Source organism: Arachis hypogaea, chromosome 13 (assembly GCF_003086295.3).
Source record: "Arachis hypogaea cultivar Tifrunner chromosome 13, arahy.Tifrunner.gnm2.J5K5, whole genome shotgun sequence".
NCBI classification, from domain to species: domain Eukaryota; kingdom Viridiplantae; phylum Streptophyta; class Magnoliopsida; order Fabales; family Fabaceae; genus Arachis; species Arachis hypogaea.
The window spans coordinates 38,523,137-38,547,397 of NC_092048.1; the positions used below are offsets into that span (position 1 = coordinate 38,523,137).

At 39.6% G+C, this 24,261-nt stretch overlaps 3 protein-coding genes across 3 annotated transcripts; 2 read left to right on the forward strand and 1 right to left on the reverse strand.

Annotated features, from left to right (window-relative positions):
• The first annotated feature begins 299 nt into the window (after positions 1-299).
• LOC112733658 (uncharacterized) lies at positions 300-1,388 on the forward strand. Its single transcript, XM_025782696.1, has one exon. The coding sequence runs from the start codon at positions 300-302 to the stop codon at positions 1,386-1,388; it is 1,089 nt and encodes a 362-aa protein (XP_025638481.1).
• Positions 1,389-1,565: 177 nt separating this feature from the next.
• Positions 1,566-2,897, forward strand: LOC140177569 (uncharacterized). Its single transcript, XM_072210695.1, has one exon. The coding sequence runs from the start codon at positions 1,566-1,568 to the stop codon at positions 2,895-2,897; it is 1,332 nt and encodes a 443-aa protein (XP_072066796.1).
• Positions 2,898-9,714: 6,817 nt separating this feature from the next.
• On the reverse strand, positions 9,715-10,848 carry LOC112738143 (uncharacterized). The gene has a single exon (XM_025788458.3). It carries the CDS (start codon positions 10,541-10,543, stop codon positions 9,893-9,895), a length of 651 nt encoding a protein of 216 aa, XP_025644243.1. The 5' UTR covers positions 10,544-10,848; the 3' UTR covers positions 9,715-9,892.
• Between the last annotated feature and the right edge of the window lie 13,413 nt (positions 10,849-24,261).

Sequence of the window (24,261 nt, forward strand, 5' to 3'; positions counted from 1 at the left end):
TCTTTATTGTCCACGCTTCCGCAAGTTGAAAGGAAAAGCTCGGAACTGACGAGCAAGCAGTGCAGCCTCCCGAGGAGATAGCTCGGCTGACGTTCCATATGAGTAGCCGACCTATTCTACAAGCAAGAACAACTGGCGCCCACCGTGGGGCCGAAGAGATAAATTTTTTTCCTCTTTTGGTCTCAATTTCTCCGCCTGTACCTATGGCCGACGCGCTGCCTCCTAGCCCATCCGAACTTCTTCGGATGGTGACCGAGCTGCAACAAGCAAACTAACGTATGGCAGAAGAAAATCAGAGAATGGCCGCTCAGATCACCGAGTTGAACAATGGCCGAACTGAAAATAACAACATTCGTCAGCCTCAGCCAGAGGATGCCGAACATCATTCAAACCCCACTCATGTATCTGAGACCATTCAAGTCGAGGATGCCCAGCCGGAGGACGAGAATGAGGAACCAGACGAACTCGTAGGCCCTTTCATGTCAGACGTGATGAATTTCGAATTACCACGACGATTCACTTTACCATTGACCCTCACACCTTATGATGGACTCGGAAACCCAAAAAAGTTCATCAAGAAATTCCGAACAATAATGATCGTCAATAGTGCATCTGATCCTGTTTTGTGTCGTTGTTTTCCAAATTATTTAGACGGTTCTGCACTTGATTGGCTTTGTGCTTTGCCTGCAGGTTCAATTTCGCGATTCCAACAGCTGGCTAAGCTATTTGAGGACCACTTTGCTGGCTCCGCAATTTATCTGCATGACTCAAATTATCTAAATACAATTAAGCAAGGACAAAATGAGAGCCTGAAAGACAATATGACTCGTTTTACGAAGGTCACCATAAGCATACCTGATCTCCACCCTGAAGTTCACCTTCATGCCATCAAAAACGGACTTCGACCTGGGAAATTCCAAGAGACGATCGTCGTATCTAAACCAAAAACACTCGCCGAGTTCCGAGAGAAAGCAAAAGGCCAGATTGATATTGAGGAGCTAAGACAAGCTCGGAAGTCCGACAAAACAAACTACAAAGACGAGGAAAAAGTGCATAACAGTAAGAAAAATTTTAAACTAAACCCTCGTTTTAACTCTTATACACAGTTCAACGCTAAACGGGAGGATATAATCAAAGAGATCCTGAACTCCAAATTAATCAAACCACTAAGAAAGGCGGGGACATATGAGGATACAAAACACGTCGACAAATCTAAGTACTGCGCCTTCCATCAGAAGCACGGCCACACAACCGACGAATGTGTCGTCGTAAAAGACCCCTTGGAACGGTTGGCTCGGCAAGGGCACCTTGACAAGTATATTGGAGGACACATTCAAAAACGTACTCCAACCTCAGCAGGCAATACTCCATCCGAACAACCAAGCTGAGGAAAGGACAAGCCATCCTCGACCCAGTATGACCAACCACGAGGTATCCTCAATTATATTTCAAGAGGAGGTGCTAGTGGAGGCTCATCCAACTCGGCTAGGAAAAGATCTTTCCGAACAATATACTCGGTAGAAGGAGCACAGCAGGACTACCAACTAATTCCTCAATTCCCCCAAATGACGTTCACACAAGCAGATTTCAAATCCAATATTCAAAATTTAGATGACTCTGTGGTCATCACAATTCAATTGGGAGATCTACTAGTAAAAAAGGTACTTTTAGATCCAGGGAGCAGCGCCGACGTTCTGTTTTACTCTACATTTCAGAAAATGAAGCTAAGCGACAACAACCTGCAACCAACAGGAGGAGACCTCGTCGGTTTCTCAGGTGAACGAGTCCCAATACTGGGATTAGTGTGGTTGAGAATCACACTGGGTGAGTACCCTCTATCTAAAACATATGATATTCAGTACCTAGTAGTGGATTGTTTTAGCCCATATAACCTTATACTTGGCCGACCTTTCTTAAATAAGTTCGGCGCAATAGTATCCACAGTTCACCTTTGTGTCAAGTTTTCAGTGCAGGACGAACATATCGTAACCATTCATGGGGATCACAAAGAAGCATGGCATTGCTATAACATTGGAATGAAATTTCAAAACGGACCAAAACAACCTCAAATCAACAACGTCCTCAGCACAGCTAGCAGCTCGGAACTCGCCGATCTAGACCCTAGAGCGGACTTCCTTGAGCGACCTACACCAACAGGTGAGCTACGAAAAATACATTTCAACAAGGATCCTAACAAATACACCTTTGTAGGTACAGCAATAAGCAAAGACGAACTACCTACGATAGAAAATTTTTTACAAGCAAATGCTGACTTATTTGCTTGGACGCCCTCCGATATGCCAGGCATCGACCCCCAGATCATTAGCCACAAGCTGGCTATCAACCCTTCTGTCCGACCAATTCAACAGAAGAAGAGAAACCTCGGCGAAGAAAAGAAACGAGCATCATTGGAGGAAACTCAGAAGCTGATTAATGCTAACTTCATCAGAGAGATCAGATTCACTACTTGGCTCGCCAATGTCGTTATGGTAAGGAAACAAAATGGTAAGTGGTGCATGTGCGTCGACTTTATTGATTTAAACAAGGCATGCCCAAAGGATTCTTATCCTTTACCATCCATTGACTCTTTGGTGGATAACGCCTCTGGCTATGCCACCTTAAGTTTCATGGACGCTTATTCGGGCTATAATCAGATACTTATGCACCCTTCTGACCAAAATAAAACAGCATTCATCACTGAATTTGGTAACTATTGTTATAAAGTTATGCCTTTTGGACTAAAGAATGCAGGAGCGACCTATCAGCGTCTCATGGATAAAATCTTCGCTAAACAAATCGGCCGCAACATAGAAGTCTACGTTGATGACATGGTCACCAAGACCAAAGTTGGCCACAGCCACATTGACGACCTAACCGAGATCTTCGGCCAGATCTGATCCTACAACATGCGCTTGAATCCCGAAAAGTGTGCTTTCGCCGTTGAAGGTGGCAAATTCCTCGGCTTCTTACTCACAAGTAGAGGTATCGAAGCAAACCCTGACAAGTGCCGAGCTGTTCTGGAGATGGCAAGCCCGAAGACATTAAAGGAAGTACAACGCTTAACAGAAAGATTTGCTGCCCTAGCAAGATTTGTCCCATGCTTAGCCTTAAGATCTATTCCTTTTTTTCAAGCCATGAAAAAGAAAACTATTTTTCACTGGAATGACGATTGTGAGCGAGCTTTCGCTAACCTGAAAATAACTCTCTCACAACCGCCGATTCTACAAAAATCCTTACAAGGGAAAGATTTATATTTGTATTTATCAGTTACTGACTGGGCAATAAGCTCTGCTCTTGTTACAGAAAGGGATAAAGCTCAACATCCAATTTACTTCGTCAGCAAAACGCTACAAAATGCTGAAATCAACTATCCGAGGATAGAAAAATTAGCATTAGCATTGTTATTTTCGGCAAGACGACTCCGACCTTATTTTCAGAGCCACGTCATCCATGTTCGAACCGATCACCCATTACGTCAGGCTACAAAAACCAGAAATTACGGGCAGGCTTGTAAAATGGTCGGTAGAACTATCCGAATTTGATATCAGATACCAAGCCAGAGGACCGATCAAGTCCCAATTCCTTGCCGATTTCATAGCAGAATTAACAATGCCTACTGAAGACGACCACAAAATACAATGGACATTACATGTTGATGGTTCATCTAACATTCAAGGGTGTGGAGCAGGCATTCGACTTGAGGGCAGTAATGGATTTATCCTAGAACATTCAATACATCTATCCTTCAAGGCCAGCAACAACTAAACGGAATATGAAGCCCTCGTTGCTGGACTCCAACTTTGTTTAAATCTCCAAATCTCCAATATTAAGGTATATTGCGATTCGCTTCTAGTAGTACAACAGGTAAATGACCTATTCCAGGTAAGAGATCCACTCCTTTCTAAATATCTCAAACTCATCAAATATTTATGTTCTAAATTCACTGAATTTGAAATAAATCACATACCACAAGAACAAAATCACAGAGCAGACATTCTTTCTAAGCTCGGCAGCACACAAGCCGACTTATCCATGTTGCACCAATCCACAATAACATCTCCAAGTGTTACTCTAACCGATGTTGTGAGTGTCACATAGGAAACAGATTGGCAAACACCTTTTATACATTATCTGCAAACAGGGAACATAACAGACAATATCAAAAATGCAAAACGGTTTCATCGACAAGCTTCCTTTTTCACTTTAATAAATGGCTCCCTATATCGCCAAGGATACTCCCGACCACTCCTGAAATGCCTCAACAGAAGTGAGGCAGAAATAGCATTAGCCGAAGCTCATGAAGGAATCCGCGAAACCCACACAGGAGCTCAAAGTTTGGCTTCCAAAATCCTCCAAGCAGGTCTGTTCTGGCCATCCATCAAAGAAGATACTAACAACAAAGTAAAGACATGCAACAATTGCCAAAAGCATGCTCCACTAATACACACCCCAGCCGAACAGTTACATTACTCGGACATTAGCTGGCCCTTCAACCACTGGGGGCTCGACATTCTCGGCCCATTCCCAGTAGCACCAGGTCAGGTAAAATTTCTTGTTGTTATAATTGACTACTTCTCAAAATGGGTAGAAGCCCAATCTTTAGCTAACATTACTTCACAACATATGAGATCTTTCATTTGGAAGAACATTATTTGTCGTTTTGGTCTCCCAAGACATATCATTACTGATAATGGTCGCCAGTTTGTCGATCAGAAATTTAAATCTTTTTTTCAGAACCTCAAAATCAATCATCACTTCTCATCCGTTGAACATCCACAAACTAACGGCCTCGCTGAAGCAGCAAACAAGGTCATATTACACGCTTTAAAAAAGAAGTTGGATGACGCCAAAGGCCTTTGGGCCGAACTCATACCAGAAGTCCTTTGGGAGTATAACACTACACCTCAATCATCAACGAAAGAAACCCCATTCAGGCTTGTCTATGGATCTGAAGCAATGATCCCTTTAGAAATTTCACAAGGCTCGGTCCGTACACAGATTTCCAACCACGAAGAAGCTCGGCGAGCCGAGTTAGACATCATCGAAGAAGTCAGAGACATGACAAGTATCCGACTCCATGCGGCACAGCAAGCCATAGCTCGGCGACATAATAAGCTCGTTAGAAACAGATCATTTGAACAAGGAGACTTAGTCCTCCGGAAGACAGAAACAACTCGGAAACCTCCAAACCACGGAAAGCTCGCCGCAAATTGGAACGGCCCCTACCGAATAGCCAAGGTCCTCGGCAAAGGAGCATACACATTAGAATCTATAAATGGTACTAGCTTACCTAATACCCGGAATGTTTCTTCTTTAAAGAAATTCTATAGTTAAAAGTCAGGGCCAGGCTAGTACTCTTTTTCCTACTACCAAGATTTTTTCCAAAAAAAAGGGTTTTGCTTGGAGAGGTTTTAATAAGGCTAGCCTACCTGCACCTTTGTAAATAAAGGTTCATCAATCAAACCAAATAATTTCCAGATATTCACTCCTATATTATTTGTCAATCATTAACCGAGTTAGCAATTCGAAAAGCTTTTTCAAAAGGGAACAAGCATTTTCATCAAACAATACAGCTCGGCAAACCATTCCACATCTTACCAAGATGTCCCTATCAATAAACCTACTATTGTATTCCATGCATTAGACGAATACAACTTACAAAGCGCAAATTACCAAAACAAGGATTATAACTTAATCCATCTCAAAATACAGCGCCATTTTTTGCCTAAAAAGCAAACAAGTCCATAACACAAATGTTTCAACATACAAATCCTAAACAAAATAGAAAGCTAAAAACATCACAGAAACAACAGTTCATTTCAAACAAAACTAAGTATTCTCAACTTCATCCTCCACAACACCATCATCATCAACTAGTTTACCATCTCTGACAATCTTCCCAGGATCCATCTCAGAAAAATCAACTTCAGGAGCCATAAATTTCGCCTGAATTGAAGCCCTCTCAAATCCTTCAACAAACAAATCCAAGATTTCATTTTGTTTCTTTTGTTCCATGTCTTTCAACTGAGCAGTAACCTCAATTAACCGAGTCTCCGCACTAGCCAAGTCGGCTTCCTTTTTCTTTAAGTCCTCCACATCCTTAGCATAGCTGTCTTTTGTTTCTTTCAGTAGTTTCTCAACATCACCCAATTTAGTTTGCAACTCAGTAACTGTACCTTTACTCTGGGCTAACTGATCCTTCAAAGCCTCAACCTCCTCTCTCTGAATCGCTAACTTCTTATATTTCACCTCTTGACTACGACCTAAGCTCGCCATACGAAATCCAACTACCTATAGGTTAAAACAAAAACCTAATTCAAAATTAGAGTCACATACAACTATAAAATAACAATTCAAAATGAAAAATATTTACCTGCATATACTGCCCGACGGCTATTTCCCCAACCTCATTAGCCAATGAAACATCGGCCGATGATTAGCAAATATCATCGGCCACAGACATATACGGAAAGTCACCTCCCCAAACCGATAACCCACCACTATGTTCAGAAACTTCATGAAGTTTCTTCTGGTTCATCAGAAATGAACGGATTTCTTCCAACAAAACTTCATCCCCCCTCTGACTAGATTCTTCGGATAGGTCAACAACTTCTCCCTTTCTTTTCTTCGCAAGAACTTTCCTCCGACCAGTTACAGGCTTACTAACCTCAGTGGCAACAGTAGTCTTCTCCTTATTGGATGAGGACACTTCTTTTTCTAGATTCTTATTCTTGAACCTAGACCTTAAGGAGGCAGCTGAGACACCAGGATACTTACCCCCTGTATAAACATACAAAACAAAATCAGCAACATTTCAAGCAAGGATAAAGCAAACAAAATAACAAAACTCACCCAAATATTCTATAACCGAATCCCTATTTTTCTCCCACTTTAAAATTTCAAACATAGATATCAAATCCTTTCGATCAATTTGCTTCACGAGGAACTCAATAATGCACACATTTCTCGGAGTTATCACCTCGGGTCCGAGTATATTTTGAGGCTCCGAGCACCACCACAGTGGAAACCTCTCACCTACAAACTCGTCCATATAAAAAGGAAATTACTTCTCCACACTCCTCACTTTCAGATACATCTCTTTGAATTCTTTAAAGGAAGATTTATACAACTTGAAGATACCAAACCCAGGAGTACTATTTAGATTAATCCACCCCCCTTTCCAAACCCCTTTAGCTTGAAACAGGGAAAAAAACAAATCCACAGAAGGTCTTTCCTCAAGAATTTTCATTAGTATCTCAAAACACCTCAAGAACGCCCACCCATTAGGATGCAACTGCAAAGCAGCACAATTTAGTTGCTTCAGAATTTGGCACTCAAAATCAGTAAAAGGCAACTTAACCCTCAGTTCCTCCAAAACGCAACTATGCATGTAGAAGTACTCAAACCCCTGACCCCGGTGATAAACCCTATCTTCCACACTACACGGCAACAACTCCACCTGCACTCCAGACCCAACCCTCACAACCTTACCATCATCAATCTCCTTAACAGTCGCTTCATCACAAAACAAAGATACCCGAGACTTAACATCTTCACTAACCCAATCATAAGACCAATCAATACCCTTCTTTTTATCCTTCTCAAAACCCATAAGAGAACCCAGACAATGAAAATAAAAGAAGAAGAAGGAAATGAGAAATCAGCAAAGGATACAAAGAACATGCACCTCTTTTACTCATACTGTTTCCAAAGAAGCAAGACCAAGGGTCAGGGGTAACCAAATTGAAATTTAACCCTCAAAACTCAATCACATCAAACGGTACAGTTTGTTTTGGAAACGTAAAAAGCCATTTAATAAACACAACATCTTTCTCTCTCCTCACTAATGGCTTGACACGACTCCCCACTTTCCCCACTAACATTCTTTTTAATGAAGAACGTTGAACTGGGGGCTTCATAACTAATCAATCTAACCGAGTTATAACTCATCAAGAAGCTCAACCTGCTTCATTAAAAAAAATTTCCAGGCTAAGCTTGGGGGCTGTGATATGGTCGTCACACCTGTAAAGCTCGGCATCACACGTCACACCTTGGCCATAACTCAGCAATATACGTTACAGATACGACCTTCATGAGTAATAACTCGGCAAAACCGACGTTATGGACCAAAACCGCCGAGTAAAAGGCGACATAATGACCAGATACATTATCAATCCTCGCCAAGACAGACGTTGAGGAAAAACCGTTACTGATAAAGAACCGATCATATAAAAGCAAGGTAAAAGTATTTTTTCCACACACTTCTTACTTGAATCTCATACTGACTTAAGCATTGGAGTGCCTTTGCAGGTACACTCCCCCCTCTCTTCCTCTTTATTGTTCACGCTTCCGCAAGTTGAAAGGAAAAGCTTGGAACTGACGAGCTAGCAGTGCAGCCTCTCGAGGAGATAGCTCGGCTGACGTTCCATATGAGTAGCCGACCTATTCTACAGGCAAGAACAGAATCTATTTGTATTATTCAATTGGGATTATATTTGAGAATTTTTGTTTATTTTGTAAATATTGAATTTTAATTTCAATTTGAATTTTGTTGCATTTGTGTTGTTTTGAAGATGGTGGTGCTATGATAAATTGTGATAATTTTAAAAGAGAATGAAAAAGCAGAAGTGATAATGGTGGTATCAGAATGACGAGGATAAAATTGATATTTTAATAGAATGGTGAACTTTATATTTTTGTTCATGTCTTGATTACCAAGCAAAACTTTTGTGTAATTATATATATCTTTAAACTTTTGAGACAACAACTAAACACTGCCATGGATTACACAAAAACAAAACCGATTTTTTCTTTTTTGGCAGCTGAGGTCCACTTTAACTGCTTTGGAACTGTTTCCTGTATATATGTTTTTGACCTCCGGAACTGTGATTTTGTTTTATAACTGAAACTCGGGAACTATTAGCAGGACGAAAATTAATGCCCAAGGTACTGGGCCACTGGCCTATTATAGGGATAGGTTAGACGAGTCCTTTTAACCTCTGGTCCTTGCTGATTCATATTTTATTTTGTTAACATTCAAAAGCTTTCCCTTTAGTTGAACGGTACTTCGTTCGACTTTAAAAACCCAAAAAGAAAAAATTAGCCAAATAAAAAAGAAAAAAGAAAATGACCACGCTATCCGTTCAAACCAAAAGAAATCCCTATTCCCAGAGTTTGGCCCAAAACGAAAAAAAACCCCTTTAAAAAGAACATTATATCTCTATATGAACCCGTTTAGCATGGAAAATGTAAAAACGGATTTTAGCCCGCGAACTTTTAAGTGAAAAGTTTAGATAAATGTTAATTGAGTTAATTTTATACCAAGTAACTAAACTTGCAATAAAATTAGTTTAGCTCCTAACTGCCTTTTTTTTTTTTAAAAAAAATAAAGGTAAATTTTTCAAACAAAAAATTTCAAGGAAGAAAGCAAAGAAAATTATCAATTAAGAATGAGATCTATCCAACATTTCGTTTCACAGTCAAAGAATATTAATTAAAAGCAGCCGTAACCCATCAATTTGAGAAAGGATTGAGATCCGGATCCAACATTTCGTTACGCATTCATACAATTTTTCAGTTTCATTAAGGACATAAAAGGTCACAAGCATTATAACAACGTTTAAGGTTTACCTTTTAAGTCTTTAACCATCTTAATTAGAGAGCCAAAATAGTGTAATTACCATTAAGTCAAAACCTGTGTGCTCTCGGTCCCAGTTGAATTAATCAATTAATTAAACAAACCAAAAGATGTAAAGAACAAATTTTTACAGGTCCAAAATTCTCTACCATCCTAAGGTTTTTTGTGCTGCCTAAAACCATCCATTAATTAAGATTTACATGTTCCACTTTCCGGCGAGACTACCCCCAAAACCTCGCCACACCGGAAAAACCCTTACATGGCCTGCAACGACTCCGGCCGCCATAAAATATCCGTCGTATCCGCATAATCAAACAACCCATCTATCATTACGTAACCGTTTTCGCTGTCATCGTAGTCCACCCACCCACCATTGCCAAACCCAAATGCTTCGTATCCCCTGAAATCATCTTCAATCCCTAGAAATCCGGTTAGGTCCAATCCATCCGGACCAACCCGACCCGATTCTTCGATTTCAGGCTTAACCTCCTCGTTCGGTGTTACCGTCGGCGGCAACCCTAGTTCGTCGTCCGATGCCTCCAAGAGATATCCCAAGTTCGGAATGAAATCCCCGAATTCGGGAACCGGGTTCGAATCTTGACCCGGTGCGAGTATTTCTTCCTCGAAGCTCTTGATGACGGAGTCAAGGCCTTGGAAGGTTGAGTCACGCTCCGCCACATTGTCCATATCGTCAAGAATGTTGAGGATTTCACCGTGGAGCTCGTCAACCACCGAGTTCTCCGATTCGATCCGGACGAGTTCCCATCCTCCCGATTCCTCGCACGACTCGGCTGAGTTAACCCGGGTGAGCTGAGAAACGGGCGAGTCAACTCGAGGAATCTTGGACTCGGGCGACTCGGTGTCCGAGTCGTCCCGAACTCGCTTCTTGTTGTTGCATTCCTCCATTTAGGGTTCAAGAGAAAAATAAGAAAAGAACAGAAAATGTTTAGGCTATGTTAGAGTGAAGTAGGAGAGAGAGGTGGATGGAGTGTAGAGAGAGAAAACGAAGTGTTACGGTTGAGGGAGAAAGACAAGGAAGAGGGTATATATAATGGTGGAAAAAGAAGGATAAATAGGGCTTCAGGTTCGCTCACTTTAATTCGTAAACGGCAGAGAGAGACAGGCGCGTGCATATCGGGAAAAAGCCACGACTAATCTTTTCTTTTTTTATTTTTGTTAAGAAAAAGAAATCTTATAACGAACTGTATTTGTAACTGATATTTTTTATTAACAAAAACCAGTTGGCTTATTTCTTTGGTGGTGGGATCCACTGGTCATTATTACAGCAAGGGGGAGGATATTTTTTTGTTTCATTTGTGGCAATTAACTAAATTTGAACAAAGGTTTCAAGTCCGTCGGTGAGGGCCCACCGACATAGGAGGAATCATATGGTTGATTTTTAATTTTCTTTTTTGACTTTTTTGCATATTATTATTTTTTATTTTTTTTATTCTGCGTTTTGGGTTTTGGAATTCTGGAGTGGTCACTAGTCTTGGAATGTTCCCACCGGTGGTGGAGCGCTGTTGTTGGATTCTTGGTTTGGCTTGGCTTTGCTTTGTTTTGCTGTCCTCATTTCTTTTATTTTTTGAGAATGAGAATACAACTACTATTTTCATTTTTAGAAAGATTAGACCAAGATTTTTCCTTGGTTTTTTTGACAAATTCTTTGTGGTTTTTTGATAGAGCAAGTATTCAAACGTCAATAGTTGTTTGGATTACGGTTGAACTTACCTGTATATTGCCGCCAATTGTCTGGCTTACCCGTTGAATCTCATTTGTTGGCAGTTTTATCCTTTTTTTTTTCATGTTCGTCTTTATTTGACTAATATATTTGGATACAACATTGATTTTCGGCTAAACCGGATGCTTTTACTCTCTTACACACAACAACTATCCAAATTCCAAAGGCAAGTTAGTAGTGGACAAATCTATCTATAAAACCTAATAACAAATTGACATACACAAATTTGATTATTTATATTATCCGTTTACCTCTATGAATTAAATATTTATATTCTCTTGTTATAAAGTATAATACTTGATGCCAATGAGTAATAGTTCAAATAGTATAGACTCCCCATACTCAATTAAGAGGTTGCGGGTTCGAGTCTCCTATCTTTCCAAATTTTTGCTAATGAATAATAGCTCAAATGGCATAGACTCCCCATACTCAATTAAGAGGTTGCGGATTTGAGTCTCCTATCTTTCCAAATTTGCCAATGAATTATAGCTCAAATGACATAATCTTTCCATACTCAATTAAGAGGTTACGGGTTCGAGTCTCCTATCTTTGGTAAAAAAAAAAAAAAAGTATAATACTTGATAAAATACTAGTGCATGCCAATCTAGAATTATAACATTTTTATAAATACAAATTCATTAAAATAATAAAATAATCAAATTTATCATGATTTAATAATCAAATATTTTTTATAAATATAACATGTATTTTTTATTTCTTTTTACAGTAGAAAAAGATTTATTTATAAAATAGTCATTCAATACTTGTAGATAATTTTAATCTCTTTTGTTTTTAAATCTATAAAAAAGATACTACAACATAGTAAGATATCATTTTTTATTATTCGAATAAACTTCAATCCTTTATGGATCAATAAATATTTTAATGTACAAAAAATATACCAATTATTTATACCCTATCTCAAAACATAAAACTAGACCCAATAAAAATAAAGGTATACCCAAAAAAGGATGATCTCTTCTACTTGCCCAATCTCACAAGAGGTTGGGTACGATAAGGAGGTCTAGCCCTGCTTATTCAAATAAATAACTACCTCCCTAAATATCTCATACTATCTCTACCTCCTTTAGAAGGTAGATCTGAACAAACTCCTAAGATAAAGAGAACGGTTATCCACCTACAAAGGTGAAACTGTTCCAAAAGGTTGTTACCACTCTACTATAAATACACTGACATCTCTCAGGTATATTTAAGATTCAATCTACTAAAAACATGCTTAAAGCCCTTGCTAACTTAAGCATCGGAGTTTTTTGTAGGTACCACCCCCACCTCCTCACGAGAAACTCAGACGGCGGCACCTCAGCACCAGAACAAGTCGGATGCTGCCTCGGAAGGAGTCTGGATCTCACGTTCAGGCTCAAATCACTGTTTCATGTAATGCTCGAAACATTGGCGCTGTTGCTGGGGACTTGGAGGTCTACATCCACATATGGCGGATAATCAGTATGAAGACAGTCATACGGCGTCTGAGTCGGAACCAGAGCCCTACCACGATGACCTGACGCTAGCATTGTCTCTACCCTAAGAGAGAACAAATTCTCCCCCGTAGGGAAGGAATGTCGGGAAACCCTCATCCACGGCGAATTTATTTGGAGGTCCACCTGCCCGAAGATGAAGAACCTCCCCATCCGACGGAAATACTTGGTTTAGCGGCCACCGTGGACGATTAGAACAATTCGAGCTGGAGGCTAAGCGACAACAAAAAATAGAACAGAAGTTACGAAAAGAAGTACAATGACGAAAAGAGCTGGAGGAAAAGCTCTTGAGGTTAGAAGTCGACCTCCGAAGACGGAGTGATCGGGAGGAAAGGCCTCTTGGATGTGAAGATCCGTTTGTTGAAGAGATCATGCGAGCTAAGGTTCCCAGAAATTTCAAAACTCTTGACATGAATCTCTATGACGGAATGATCGATCTAAGGCATCACCTTAGCAATTTCAAAAGTCGGATATATCTAGTCGATGCCTCTTATGCGAGTCGTTGCAAAGCCTTCCTGATAACTTTAATTAAAGCTACAATGAAGTGGTTCGATAACTTACCTCCCAAGTCGGTGACTTGCTTTGATGACATGGTAAGGAAGTTTCTTACCATATTTTCAATATAGAAAGACAAAGTAAAACACGTTTCAAGCCTGCTAAGGGTTAAATAAGAAGTTGGAGAGACACTCCGAGACTATATGGAGAGATTTAACAAAGTCTGCCTGGAAATACAAAACTTACCTACTGAAGCAATGATAACGAGGTTGGTTAATGGCCTCAAAGAAGGGCCGTCCTCCCAATCTATATCCAAGCGACACCCGATTTTCTTATATGAAGTATAAGAGTGGGCAAAAAATACATCGACGTGGAGAAAAATTTTCAACTTAGAGAGCCTCCCCTGAGACTCAATCTGTCCTACCCAACACGGGATAAGGAAAAGGAAGTTAAGAAAAAAAAGAAGAGTATAACTTGAAAAATCCTCGAAGGTATCATAACTACACCTCACTCCGAGTTTCTCTTATAGATGTCTACAGAGAGATATGTCACACTGAAAAGCTTCCACCTCCTCGGCCTATCAAGCATAAAAAGACCGGAAGTCGGACAGAATATTGTGAGTATCACAAGCTGTTTGGGCATTCTACTAATGATTGTTATGACTTAAATAATGTCATAGAAAAACTGGTTAGGAAAGATCGGTTAAAAAGGTACCTGGACGAGAGATCGAATAATCAAAGAAAGAGAAAAATAGATGAGGACGGAGGACGGCAAGAACGTCCCCCGCAAACTCCTAAACGACATATATATATATATATTACTAGCAGCAGTTGTCTCTACACCTCACTTGTGTATGAAGTTTTTCCCTGCAGAAGGAATGGTCACCATAAAAGGAGATTAAAATTTGGCACATAGGTGTTACAATAAAAGCCTTAATTTAAAAGGCAGCCCAGGCGAAAAAGAAGTTAACACTATTGAGCTCGGTGGTATCCGAACTTGGGAAGAATTATGTCCCAAACCTGAAAGAAAGATAGAAAAATACAAATTGGGGATCGTAACGAAAAGACAATGAGTATAGGGGCCAACCTAGAGGAAGGTCTAAAAGCATAGTTTATTGATCTCTTACAAAGAAACTCCGACCTCTTTGCTTAGAAAACCTCCGATATGCTTGGTATAGATCCCGACCTGATGTCTCATAAACTCGTTGTCTACTCGGGATCTCGACCTATTCAACAAAGGCATTGGAAACTCGGTCTCGAAAGGACACAGGTCATGGAGGAACAGGTGCAGGCATTGTTAGAAGCTGGATTCATAAAGGAGGTAAAGTATCTATTGTGGCTGGCTAACGTAGTTGTGGTAAAAAAGCAAAATGAAAAATGGAGGATGTGTGTCGATTACACTAACCTCAACAAGGTCTGCCCTAAGGATCCATACCCTTTCCCAAGCATTGACACCCTGGTTGATTCAGCCTTAGGATATTGGTATTTGTCCTTCATGGACGCATACTCAGGATACAATCAAATCCTGATGTTTAAGGCATACTAGAAAAATACCTCTTTCATCACTCCCAATGCTAACTTCTATTATGCAGTAATTGTAACAGCTTCACTATCAGAATGTCACGCTTCCAGCTACGCCACTATGATAGCGAGAATATTACGATAAATTTCCTATATTTAATAATAAGATGTGAGCTTTTAACTGGAAACTGTATCACTGTTTTCTTGGAAAAACCAAAAATACTTTTAAATTTTTACCAACATATATATATATATATACAAACAGAAACAACACAGCTAAGGACTTAGCAAAAACTTCATCAGCTTCCTCGTCTGTCCTGAAAAGGAAAGTCTGTAGGGGGTGGGTGAGAACATCATCCTTGCTGGTTCTTAGTAGAGGGTTTTTAAGAATTGTCATAAGAAGAAATTTTAAATAAAACTATTTTCAATGCAGTGATCTTTAGTTCATTATCCAAATCTAAAACTCATATTTTTCTTATAAAAATTTCATACAAAATAACATTCCATATATTTCACCACTTACTAAGGAACCATTTTAACCAAAACTTACCATTGATCTAACTAATCATGGCCTCCAGCCCAAGCACAATCAATTCACAGCCTCCGACCTAACACATAATCAAATCAACAATCAAATCATAACATCAGGAAACGACGCTCAACATCATCACCACCAGCATGAAGGATCTCTCAGAAGCAAACACAAGCAAGACAGATAAGGAAAACACAAATATGGAACAGATACAGCAAATAGAACAGGTAGCAATTAATTACAGATAAGAAACTAGGCAGGCAAAAATAAATGCATACTCAAACAAAATATACAAGTGCATATGATGCATGTGTACCCTATGGTCGATGATATCATCTGTCGGTTATACAGCCAAACCCGATATCTTCGGTAACGAACCTTGGACAAAAACACCACATCATGGAGCAATGGGACTAAGCCACAACCCTTGCATACTACCCGCTTAACGTAGAGCAAGTGGAATGAATGACTACTCCTGCGTACTACCCAGGCGGGTGTTTACAAACTCAACCTGGAACAAATGAGACAAACCACAACCTTTGCTACTGCCTAGGTGTCTTAATTACTAACTCGGAGCAAGTGGGACTAACCACAATTCTTGCGTACTGTCCAGGTATCTCAATTACTAACCTGGAGCAAGTAGGACGAACCACAATCCTTGCGTACTGCCCAGGTGTCTCAAACATCAAAATCTCTTTTAAAAACAATTCAAATCCATTTCTATTTCATAAAACTCCTTTTCACCAAATCAAAAGTCTCAAATTTTTATAAAAAAAATTTCTGCAGCATCTGACGTGGCGGAAATTGGCGAGTTAAGAAATTGTTATAAGAGATACGTTGCAAGTACAGTTCTTAACCAACCAAAAATCCACTTATCAATTTAGAAGGGTTGTCACAAAATTAAAATTAAAATACTGGGAGTATGAATCCCAGGTCGACTCCCAACGAGTTGTAGAAAGATGTGCTATTTTATTAATAAGATGTTTTCTAAAAATGGTTGAGTTGATAAATAGGAAATTAAATCAGAGAATTTATGTAATTTAAATAAAAAACCTTGACCGGGAGTAGATTAGTTGGAAGCCCTATCCTTGATGGAGTTCTCTCAAGATAAAAGTGATAATTAAAGGTTCCCTGCTCAGTTATCCTTTACCAGATAAAGGAAAGTTAAGCAAGTTGGAAGTCAGTTTCTATTCACCAGTTCTAATCATCTCCCTTGGGAAGGACTAGTGTCAGTGATTAGAGGGCGACCCAACGCGAAACCCAACTATAATTTTACTTTTGAGCATCCAACTCAAGGTCCTCCTTTCAATCAACTCCCAATCAAGTTATGAAACTACTCACTCATTATGATTGTAAAATCCATGAAATAAGAAAGGGAAATATTGAAAGACATGATAAATAGTAATCAAAAGGATCAATTAAAAATAAAAATAGTTCTTGTATTAATAAATTCTAAAAATAATCCAATAATAATTCTAAGTAAATGAAGGATATGGAAGAGTAAGTGACAAGTAAGGAAACAAACTAGAATGACGAAGTCTTGACGGAAGTAATAACTCTTCTCAATATCCCAGTCCAAAAAGCAATAAAATCAAAATCCTAAGAACTATGAATGTGTAGAGAAAAAAACCTAGAGGAGGAGTAAAATCATATCTAAAACTAAAATTATGCGGAATGAATGTTGTCTCTCGTCTCTGCATGTTTTCTGGCTCTAATCTGCTTTTCTGGGCCGAAAATTGGGTCAAAACAGGGCCCAAAATCGCCCCCAGCGAATTCTGCAGATTCTGCAGATCGCGCATGTTACGCGATCGCGTCATTCACGCGTTCGCGTCATTCACACGTTCGCGTCATCCAGCGTTTTACCTTGCCACGCGTGCGCGTCGTCCACGCATTCGTGTCACTTGTGCAGTTTCCAATCTGCGCGGTCGCGTGAGTCATGCGTCCGCGTCACTACAATTTCCTCTATTTCGCGTGGTCGCGTGAGCCATGCGTTCGCGTCACTTCTCGCTGGTCATCTCCTTAATTTCTTGTATTCCTTCCATTTTTGAAAGCTTCCTTTCCAATCTCCAAGTCATTCATGCCCTATAAAATCTGAAACACTTGACACACAGATCACGGCATCGAATGGGATAAAGAAAAATTAAAGTGCAAAATTAAAAGTCTCTAGGAAGCAGCTATTCAACCATGAAGTAATTTCGGGAAGGAATTATAAATGCATGCTAATCATATGAATAAGTGGGTAAAGATTCGATAAAACCACATAATTAAGCACAATATAAACCATAAAATAATGGTTTATCAACCTCTCCTAAAAATTGGACTTTGCTACCCTTCAAGGGTCCCAACCAAACTATTTCTCAGCCTTTTCCAACGGGTTAAAAACCAAATCATTTACCAATCAAACAAAATTCAAACTTCTAAATATTAAATTATTTTTTATATCAAACCAATTCAAAATCAAACCACTTCCAAAATCAAATCATTTCCATATTCAAATCATTTCCAATTCTCAAAATCATTTTTGATAAATCAACAAAACTAATTCTAATATCTCAAATCGTTTTCAATACCGATTCATTTTCAATATCAAATTAACTCCAAAACCAAGAAAATCACTTTTCATAATATTCAATCAAATCAACTTTCCAAATCAATTTCTTATCAACAACTGCATGCAGACCGAAACAAATCAATAATTCAATCAAGCAAATAATTTCATTTATCTAAAGCAATTCAATTCAATCCTTAAGACTCACGTAATCATAAAATTATATTTTTCATATTAATATCGACTTGTAACAATTTTTGAAAGTAAAATGAGTTTAAGAAAAGTGCCCTTACCTCGAATAGTCGAAACCAATAAACCAAACGCGTCAAAAAACCCTTTTCTCTTGGGCTGCAACCAGTGATAGCTGCAACCCCAGCTCTACTATATCTGTAGCCGCAGCAGCAACTTTAATTCACCAAGATGCAATAACCAGGACTCTATCCCAAAGCATTAATATCGCAAAAATCTCAGCAACATATAATAGAAATAGCGACTTAAAAGGTTCGGAACAAGGAACAGCTTACCAGACTTATGAATAACTGAGAAAACGGAGTAGCGGCAACTCTGGTGACGACGCAACAGCTTGATGTTGCATGGAATAGACACTAAACTCAACACGCAAGACCCGAAACGCGACCCTACGTTACCAACATCTCAGAACCTTTAACTACTCAGAACAGAATACTGATTTCAAGGATTTCAGAAACGAAAATGCTTACCAAGAAGACAGGGGCTCCAGCGACAATTTTCGGTGGCAGAATGGCGGCTACAGCAGCAGACAGCTCGACGGCAGTAAGGAGGCATGGTGGCAAGGTTCCCTCCCCCTCCGGCAATGATCCCACAGTAGTAACGTCCCGATCTCTGTCTGTTTCTCTCTCTCTCTCTCTCTCTCTCTCTCTCTCTCTCTCCCCCTTTGAGGTCCTCTTCTCGGCGACTCCAACGGCGGCAGCGACGGCCGGGCGGTGACGAAGTGGCAGCGCTGCTTCCTCTTCTCCCTCACAAACTCGTCTCTCTTCCTCTCCTACGTTCATTGTGTGATGATGAGCGGATATTTTATACACTTTTTGGGGTTAATTTCATGTAGTTTTTAGTATGTTTTAGTTAGTTTTTAGTATATTTTTATTAGTTTCTAGGCAAAATTTATATTTCTGGACTTTACTATGAGTTTGTGTATTTTTCTGTTATTTCAGGTATTTTCTGGCTGAAATTGAGGGAGCTGAGCGAAAATTTGATTCAGGCTGAAAAAGGACTGCAGATGCGGTGGGACTCTGACCTCCCTGCACTCGAAATAGATTTTCTGGAGCTATAGAAGTCCAAATGGCGCTCTCTCAATTGCGTTGGAAAGTAGACATCCAGGGCTTTCCAGTAATATATAATAGTTCATACTTTGCTCAAGGATAAATGACGTAAACTGGCGTTCAATTCCAGTTCCATGTTGCATTCTGGCGTTAAACGCCAGAAACAGGTTACAAGTTGGAGTTAACGCCCAAAACAGGTTACAACCTGGCGTTTAACTCCAGAAACAGCCTAGGCACGTGTAAAGCTCAAGTCTCAGCCCCAATACACACTAAGTGGGCCCCAGAAGTAGATTTCTGCACTATCTATCATAGCTTATTCATTTCCTGTAAACCTAGGTTACTAGTTTAGTATTTAAACAACTTTTAGAGATTTATTTTGTACCTCATGACATTCTCACGTTTTACGTTGTATCTCTACGGCATGAGTCTCTAAACTCCATGATTGAGGGTGAGGAGCTCTGCTGCGTCTCGATGAATTAATGCAATTACTTCTATTTTCTATTCAACCACGCTTGTTTTTATTCTAAGATATTCACTCGTACTTAACCATGATGAATTTGATGATCCGTGACACTCATCATCATTCTCAACCTATGAACGCGTGCCTGACAACCACTTCCGTTCTACCTTAGATTACGTGTGTATCTCTTGGCCTCCTGGTTCATGATCAGAGTCTTCGTGGTATAGGCTAGAATTATTGGCGGCCATTCCTGAGATCCGGAAAGTCTAAACCTTGTCTGTGGTATTCCGAGTAGGATCTGGGAAGGGATGACTGTGACGAGCTTCAAACTCGCGAGTGTTGGGCGTAGTGACAGACACAAAAGAATCAACGGATTCTATTCCAACATGAGTGAGAACCAACAGATGATTAGCCGTGCGGTGACAGCGCATTTGGACCATTTTCACTGAGAGGATAGATGGTAGCCATTGACAACGGTGATCCACCAACATACAGCTTGCCATGGAAGGAGAGCTGCGTGCGTGAGGAAGAAGACAGTAGGAAAGCAGAGATTCAGAAGGCAAAGCATCTCTAAAACCTCAATCTGTTCTCCACTACTGCATACAAGTACTATTTAATTTATGCTTTTTACTCTTCATAAATATAATCACTTTTATTATTGATCTCCTGACTAAGAATTACAAAATAACCATAGCTTGCTTCAAGCCGACAATCTCCGTGGGATCGACCCTTACTCACGTAAGGTATTACTTGGACGACCCAGTGCACTTGCTGGTTAGTGGTACGAGTTGTGAAAAGTGTGATTCACAATTCGTGCACCAAGTTTTTGGCGCCGTTGCCGGGGATTGTTCGAGTTTGGACAATTGACGGTTTATTTTGTTGCTTAGATTAAGAAAATTTTTCTTTTTGGTTTAGAGTCTTCTATTATTGTTTTTGGTTGAATTTTTTTTTAAATCCTTATTTTCTCTTTTTAAATTTTTCGAAAATTTTATAAACTGATAATTGAGTTTTTCTGTTTGAGTTTAGTTTCATATTTTAAGTTTGGTGTCCTTTCTTCATGTTCTTGTTGTTCTTGTGAGTCTTCAAAGTGTTCTTAAGTCTTCCTTGTGTTTTGATCTTAAAATTTTTAAGTTTGGTGTTCCTTGGTGTTTTTCCTCCAAAATTTTCAAAAATAAGGAGCATTAAATCTAAAAACTTTAAGTCCTGTGTCATTTTATTGTTTTTCTCTTTCCTCATTAAATTCAAAAATATCTTTTCTCTTTATTTTAAATTTAATTTTCGAAAATTACTTTTAAAAATTCAGATTTTTATTTTAAAATCAAATCCTTTCAAAATTCAAAATCTTTTTCAAAAATCATATACAGAGTTTTTCAAATATTCTCAATTAAGCAATTATTCTCATTTTCAAATTTATTTTTCCCTTGGTTTTCGAAATTTTCATTTTAAATTTCTAATTATTTTATTTTATTTTATCTTATTATTTTTATTTATCTTAATAATTTGGTTTGTTCTACTTCAATAAAATAAAAACAAAAATATATCTTCTTTACAATTCACATCAATTTCATTTTATCCATCATGGATCTAAGTGGAAATGAACAGTCCAGAAGGACTCTGGGATCATATGCTAATCTCACTACTGCTGCATATGGGAGTAGTATCTGTATACCCCCATCAAGACAGGCAGTTTTGAGCTAAATCCTCAACTCATTGTCATGGTGCAGCAAAACTGCCAGTATTTTGGTCTTTCACAGGAAGAACCTACTGAGTTTCTGGCACAATTCTTGCAAATTGCTGACACAGTACGTGACAAGGAGGTAGATCAAGATGTATACAGACTGTTACTATTTTCGTTTGCTATAAAAGATCAAGCTAAAAGGTGGTTAAATAACCAACCCACAGCAAGCATAAGGACATGGAAACAGTTATCAGACAAATTCCTGAATCAATATTTCCCTCCAAAAAGGATGACACAGCTAAGGCTGGACATCCAAGGCTTTAAATAAGAGGATGACGAATCCCTTTATAATGCCTGGGAGAGGTACAGAGGGATGCTAAGGAAATGCCCCTCTGAAATGTTTTTAGAGTGGGTGCAATTAGACATCTTCTACTAAGGGCTTACAGAAGGAGCTCAGATGTCCTTAGACCACTCAGCTGGTGGATCTATACACATGAGGAAAACTATTGAAGAGGCTCAAGAGCTTATTGATATAGTTGCCAGAAATCAGCATCTGTACATAAGCAGTGAGTCCTCCATAAAGGAAGAAGCCAAAGCAGTGTCTACTGAACTTGGTCCTCCAGAACAAGTTGCTGAACTCAATCAACAATTGTGTTTTCTAACAAAGCAGCTAGCAGAATTCAAGGAGATGCTACAATACACTAAAAATGCTAATAAAAATATGGAGGCACAATTGAATCAGACAAAACAGCAATTATTAAAGCAGATAACAGAGGAGTGCCAGGCAGTTCAATTAAGAAGTGGGAAAACATTAAATACCTCACTTCAGAGCAGCAGAAAGCCAAGAAAAGAACAACTGACAGAGGATGAGCAAAAAATTATCCAAAATCCCTCTGAGGACAGTAAGGGCCCAGAGAGGAACGACTCTGGCGTTCAAACGCCAGAAAAGGATGCAAGGTTGGCGTTAAACGCCCAACCCACGCACAGTTCTGGCGTTCAAACGCCAGGAACAGGCAAGGAGCTGGCGTCAAACGCCCAATGGAAGCTCAATTCTGGCGTTCAAACGCCAGAAACAGGTAGGAAGTTGGCATCCAACTCCAATCAAACTTCCAACCCTGGCATTCAAACGCCAGTGAGGGATCAGACACACACAAGTGCTGATAGCAACCCCTCTAAAAAGACTTCTCCAACCACTTCTGTAGGAAATAAACCTGCAGCAATCAAGGTTGAGGAATACAAAGCCAAGATGCCTTATCCTCAAAAACTCCGCCAAGAGAAGCAGGATAAGCAATTTTCTCGCTTTGCAGACTACCTCAGGACTCTTGAAATAAAGATTCTGTTTGCAGAGGCACTTGAGTAAATACCCTCTTATGCCAAGTTCATGAAAGAGATCTTGAGTCATAAGAAGGATTGGAGAGAAACTGAAAGAGTTCTCCTCACTGAGGAATGCAGTGCAGTCATTCTGAAGAGCTTCCCAGAAAAGCTTAAAGATTCTGAGAGCTTTATGATACCATGCATATTAGAGGGTGATTGCACCAAGACAGCTTTATGTGATCTTGGGGCAAGCATCAACCTAATACCTGCATCCACTATCAGAAAGCTTGGTTTAACTGAAGAAGTCAAACCAACTAGGATATGTCTCCAACTTGCTGATGGCTCCATTAAATACCCATCAGGCGTGATTAAAGACATGATTGTCAGGGTTGGGCCATTCGCCTTTCCCACTGACTTTGTAGTGCTGGAAATAGAGGAGCACAAGAGTGCTACTCTCATTCTAGGAAGACCTTTCCTAGCAACTGGACGAACTCTCATTGATGTCCAAAAGGGGGAAGTAACCCTGAGAGTCAATGAGGATGAGTTTAAGTTGAATGTTGTCAAAGCCATGCAGCATCCAGACATACCAAAAGACTGCATGAAAGTTGATCTTATTGACTCTTTGGTAGAGGAGATCAACATGGCTGAGAGTCTCGAATCAGAGCTGGAAGACATCTTTAAAGATGTTCAGCATGATCTGGAGGATTCAGAGGAATTGAAAGAGCCTCTGGAAATCCCTCAGGAAGAGGAAAAACCTCCTAAACCCAAGCTCAAACCGTTACCACCATCCCTGAAATATGCATTTCTGGGAGAAGGTGACACTTTTCCAATGATCATAAGCTCTGCTTTAAATTCACAGGAAGAGTAAGCACTACTTCAAGTGCTAAGGACACACAAGACAGCTCTTGGGTGGTCCATAAGTGACCTTAAGGGCATAAGCCCAGCTAGATGCATGCACAAGATCCTATTGGAGGATGATGCTAAGCCAGTGATTCAACCACAGAGGTGGTTAAATCCAACCATGAAGGAAGTGGTGCAAAAAGAGGTTACCAAGTTACTAGAGGCTGGGATTATTTATCTTATTTCTGATAGCCCCTGGGTGAGCCCTGTCCAAGTTGTCCCCAAAAAGGGAGGCATGACAGTGGTTCATAATGAAAAAAACGAACTGGTTCCTACAAGAACAGTTACAGGGTGGCGCATGTGTATTGACTATAGAAGACTCAATACAGCCACCAGAAAGGATCATTTTCCTTTACCATTCATAGACCAGATGTTAGAAAGACTAGCAAGTCATGATTATTACTGCTTTTTGGATGGCTATTTAGGCTACAACCAATTTGCAGTAGATCCCCAGGATCAAGATAAAACAGCATTCACATGTTCATCTGGAGTATTTGCCTACAGAAGGATGCCATTTGGGCTGTATAATGCACCTGCAACCTTTCAGAGATGCATGCTCTCTATTTTCTCTGATATGGTGGAAAATTTTCTGGAAGTCTTCATGGATGACTTCTCAGTATATGGAGACTCATTCAGCTCCTG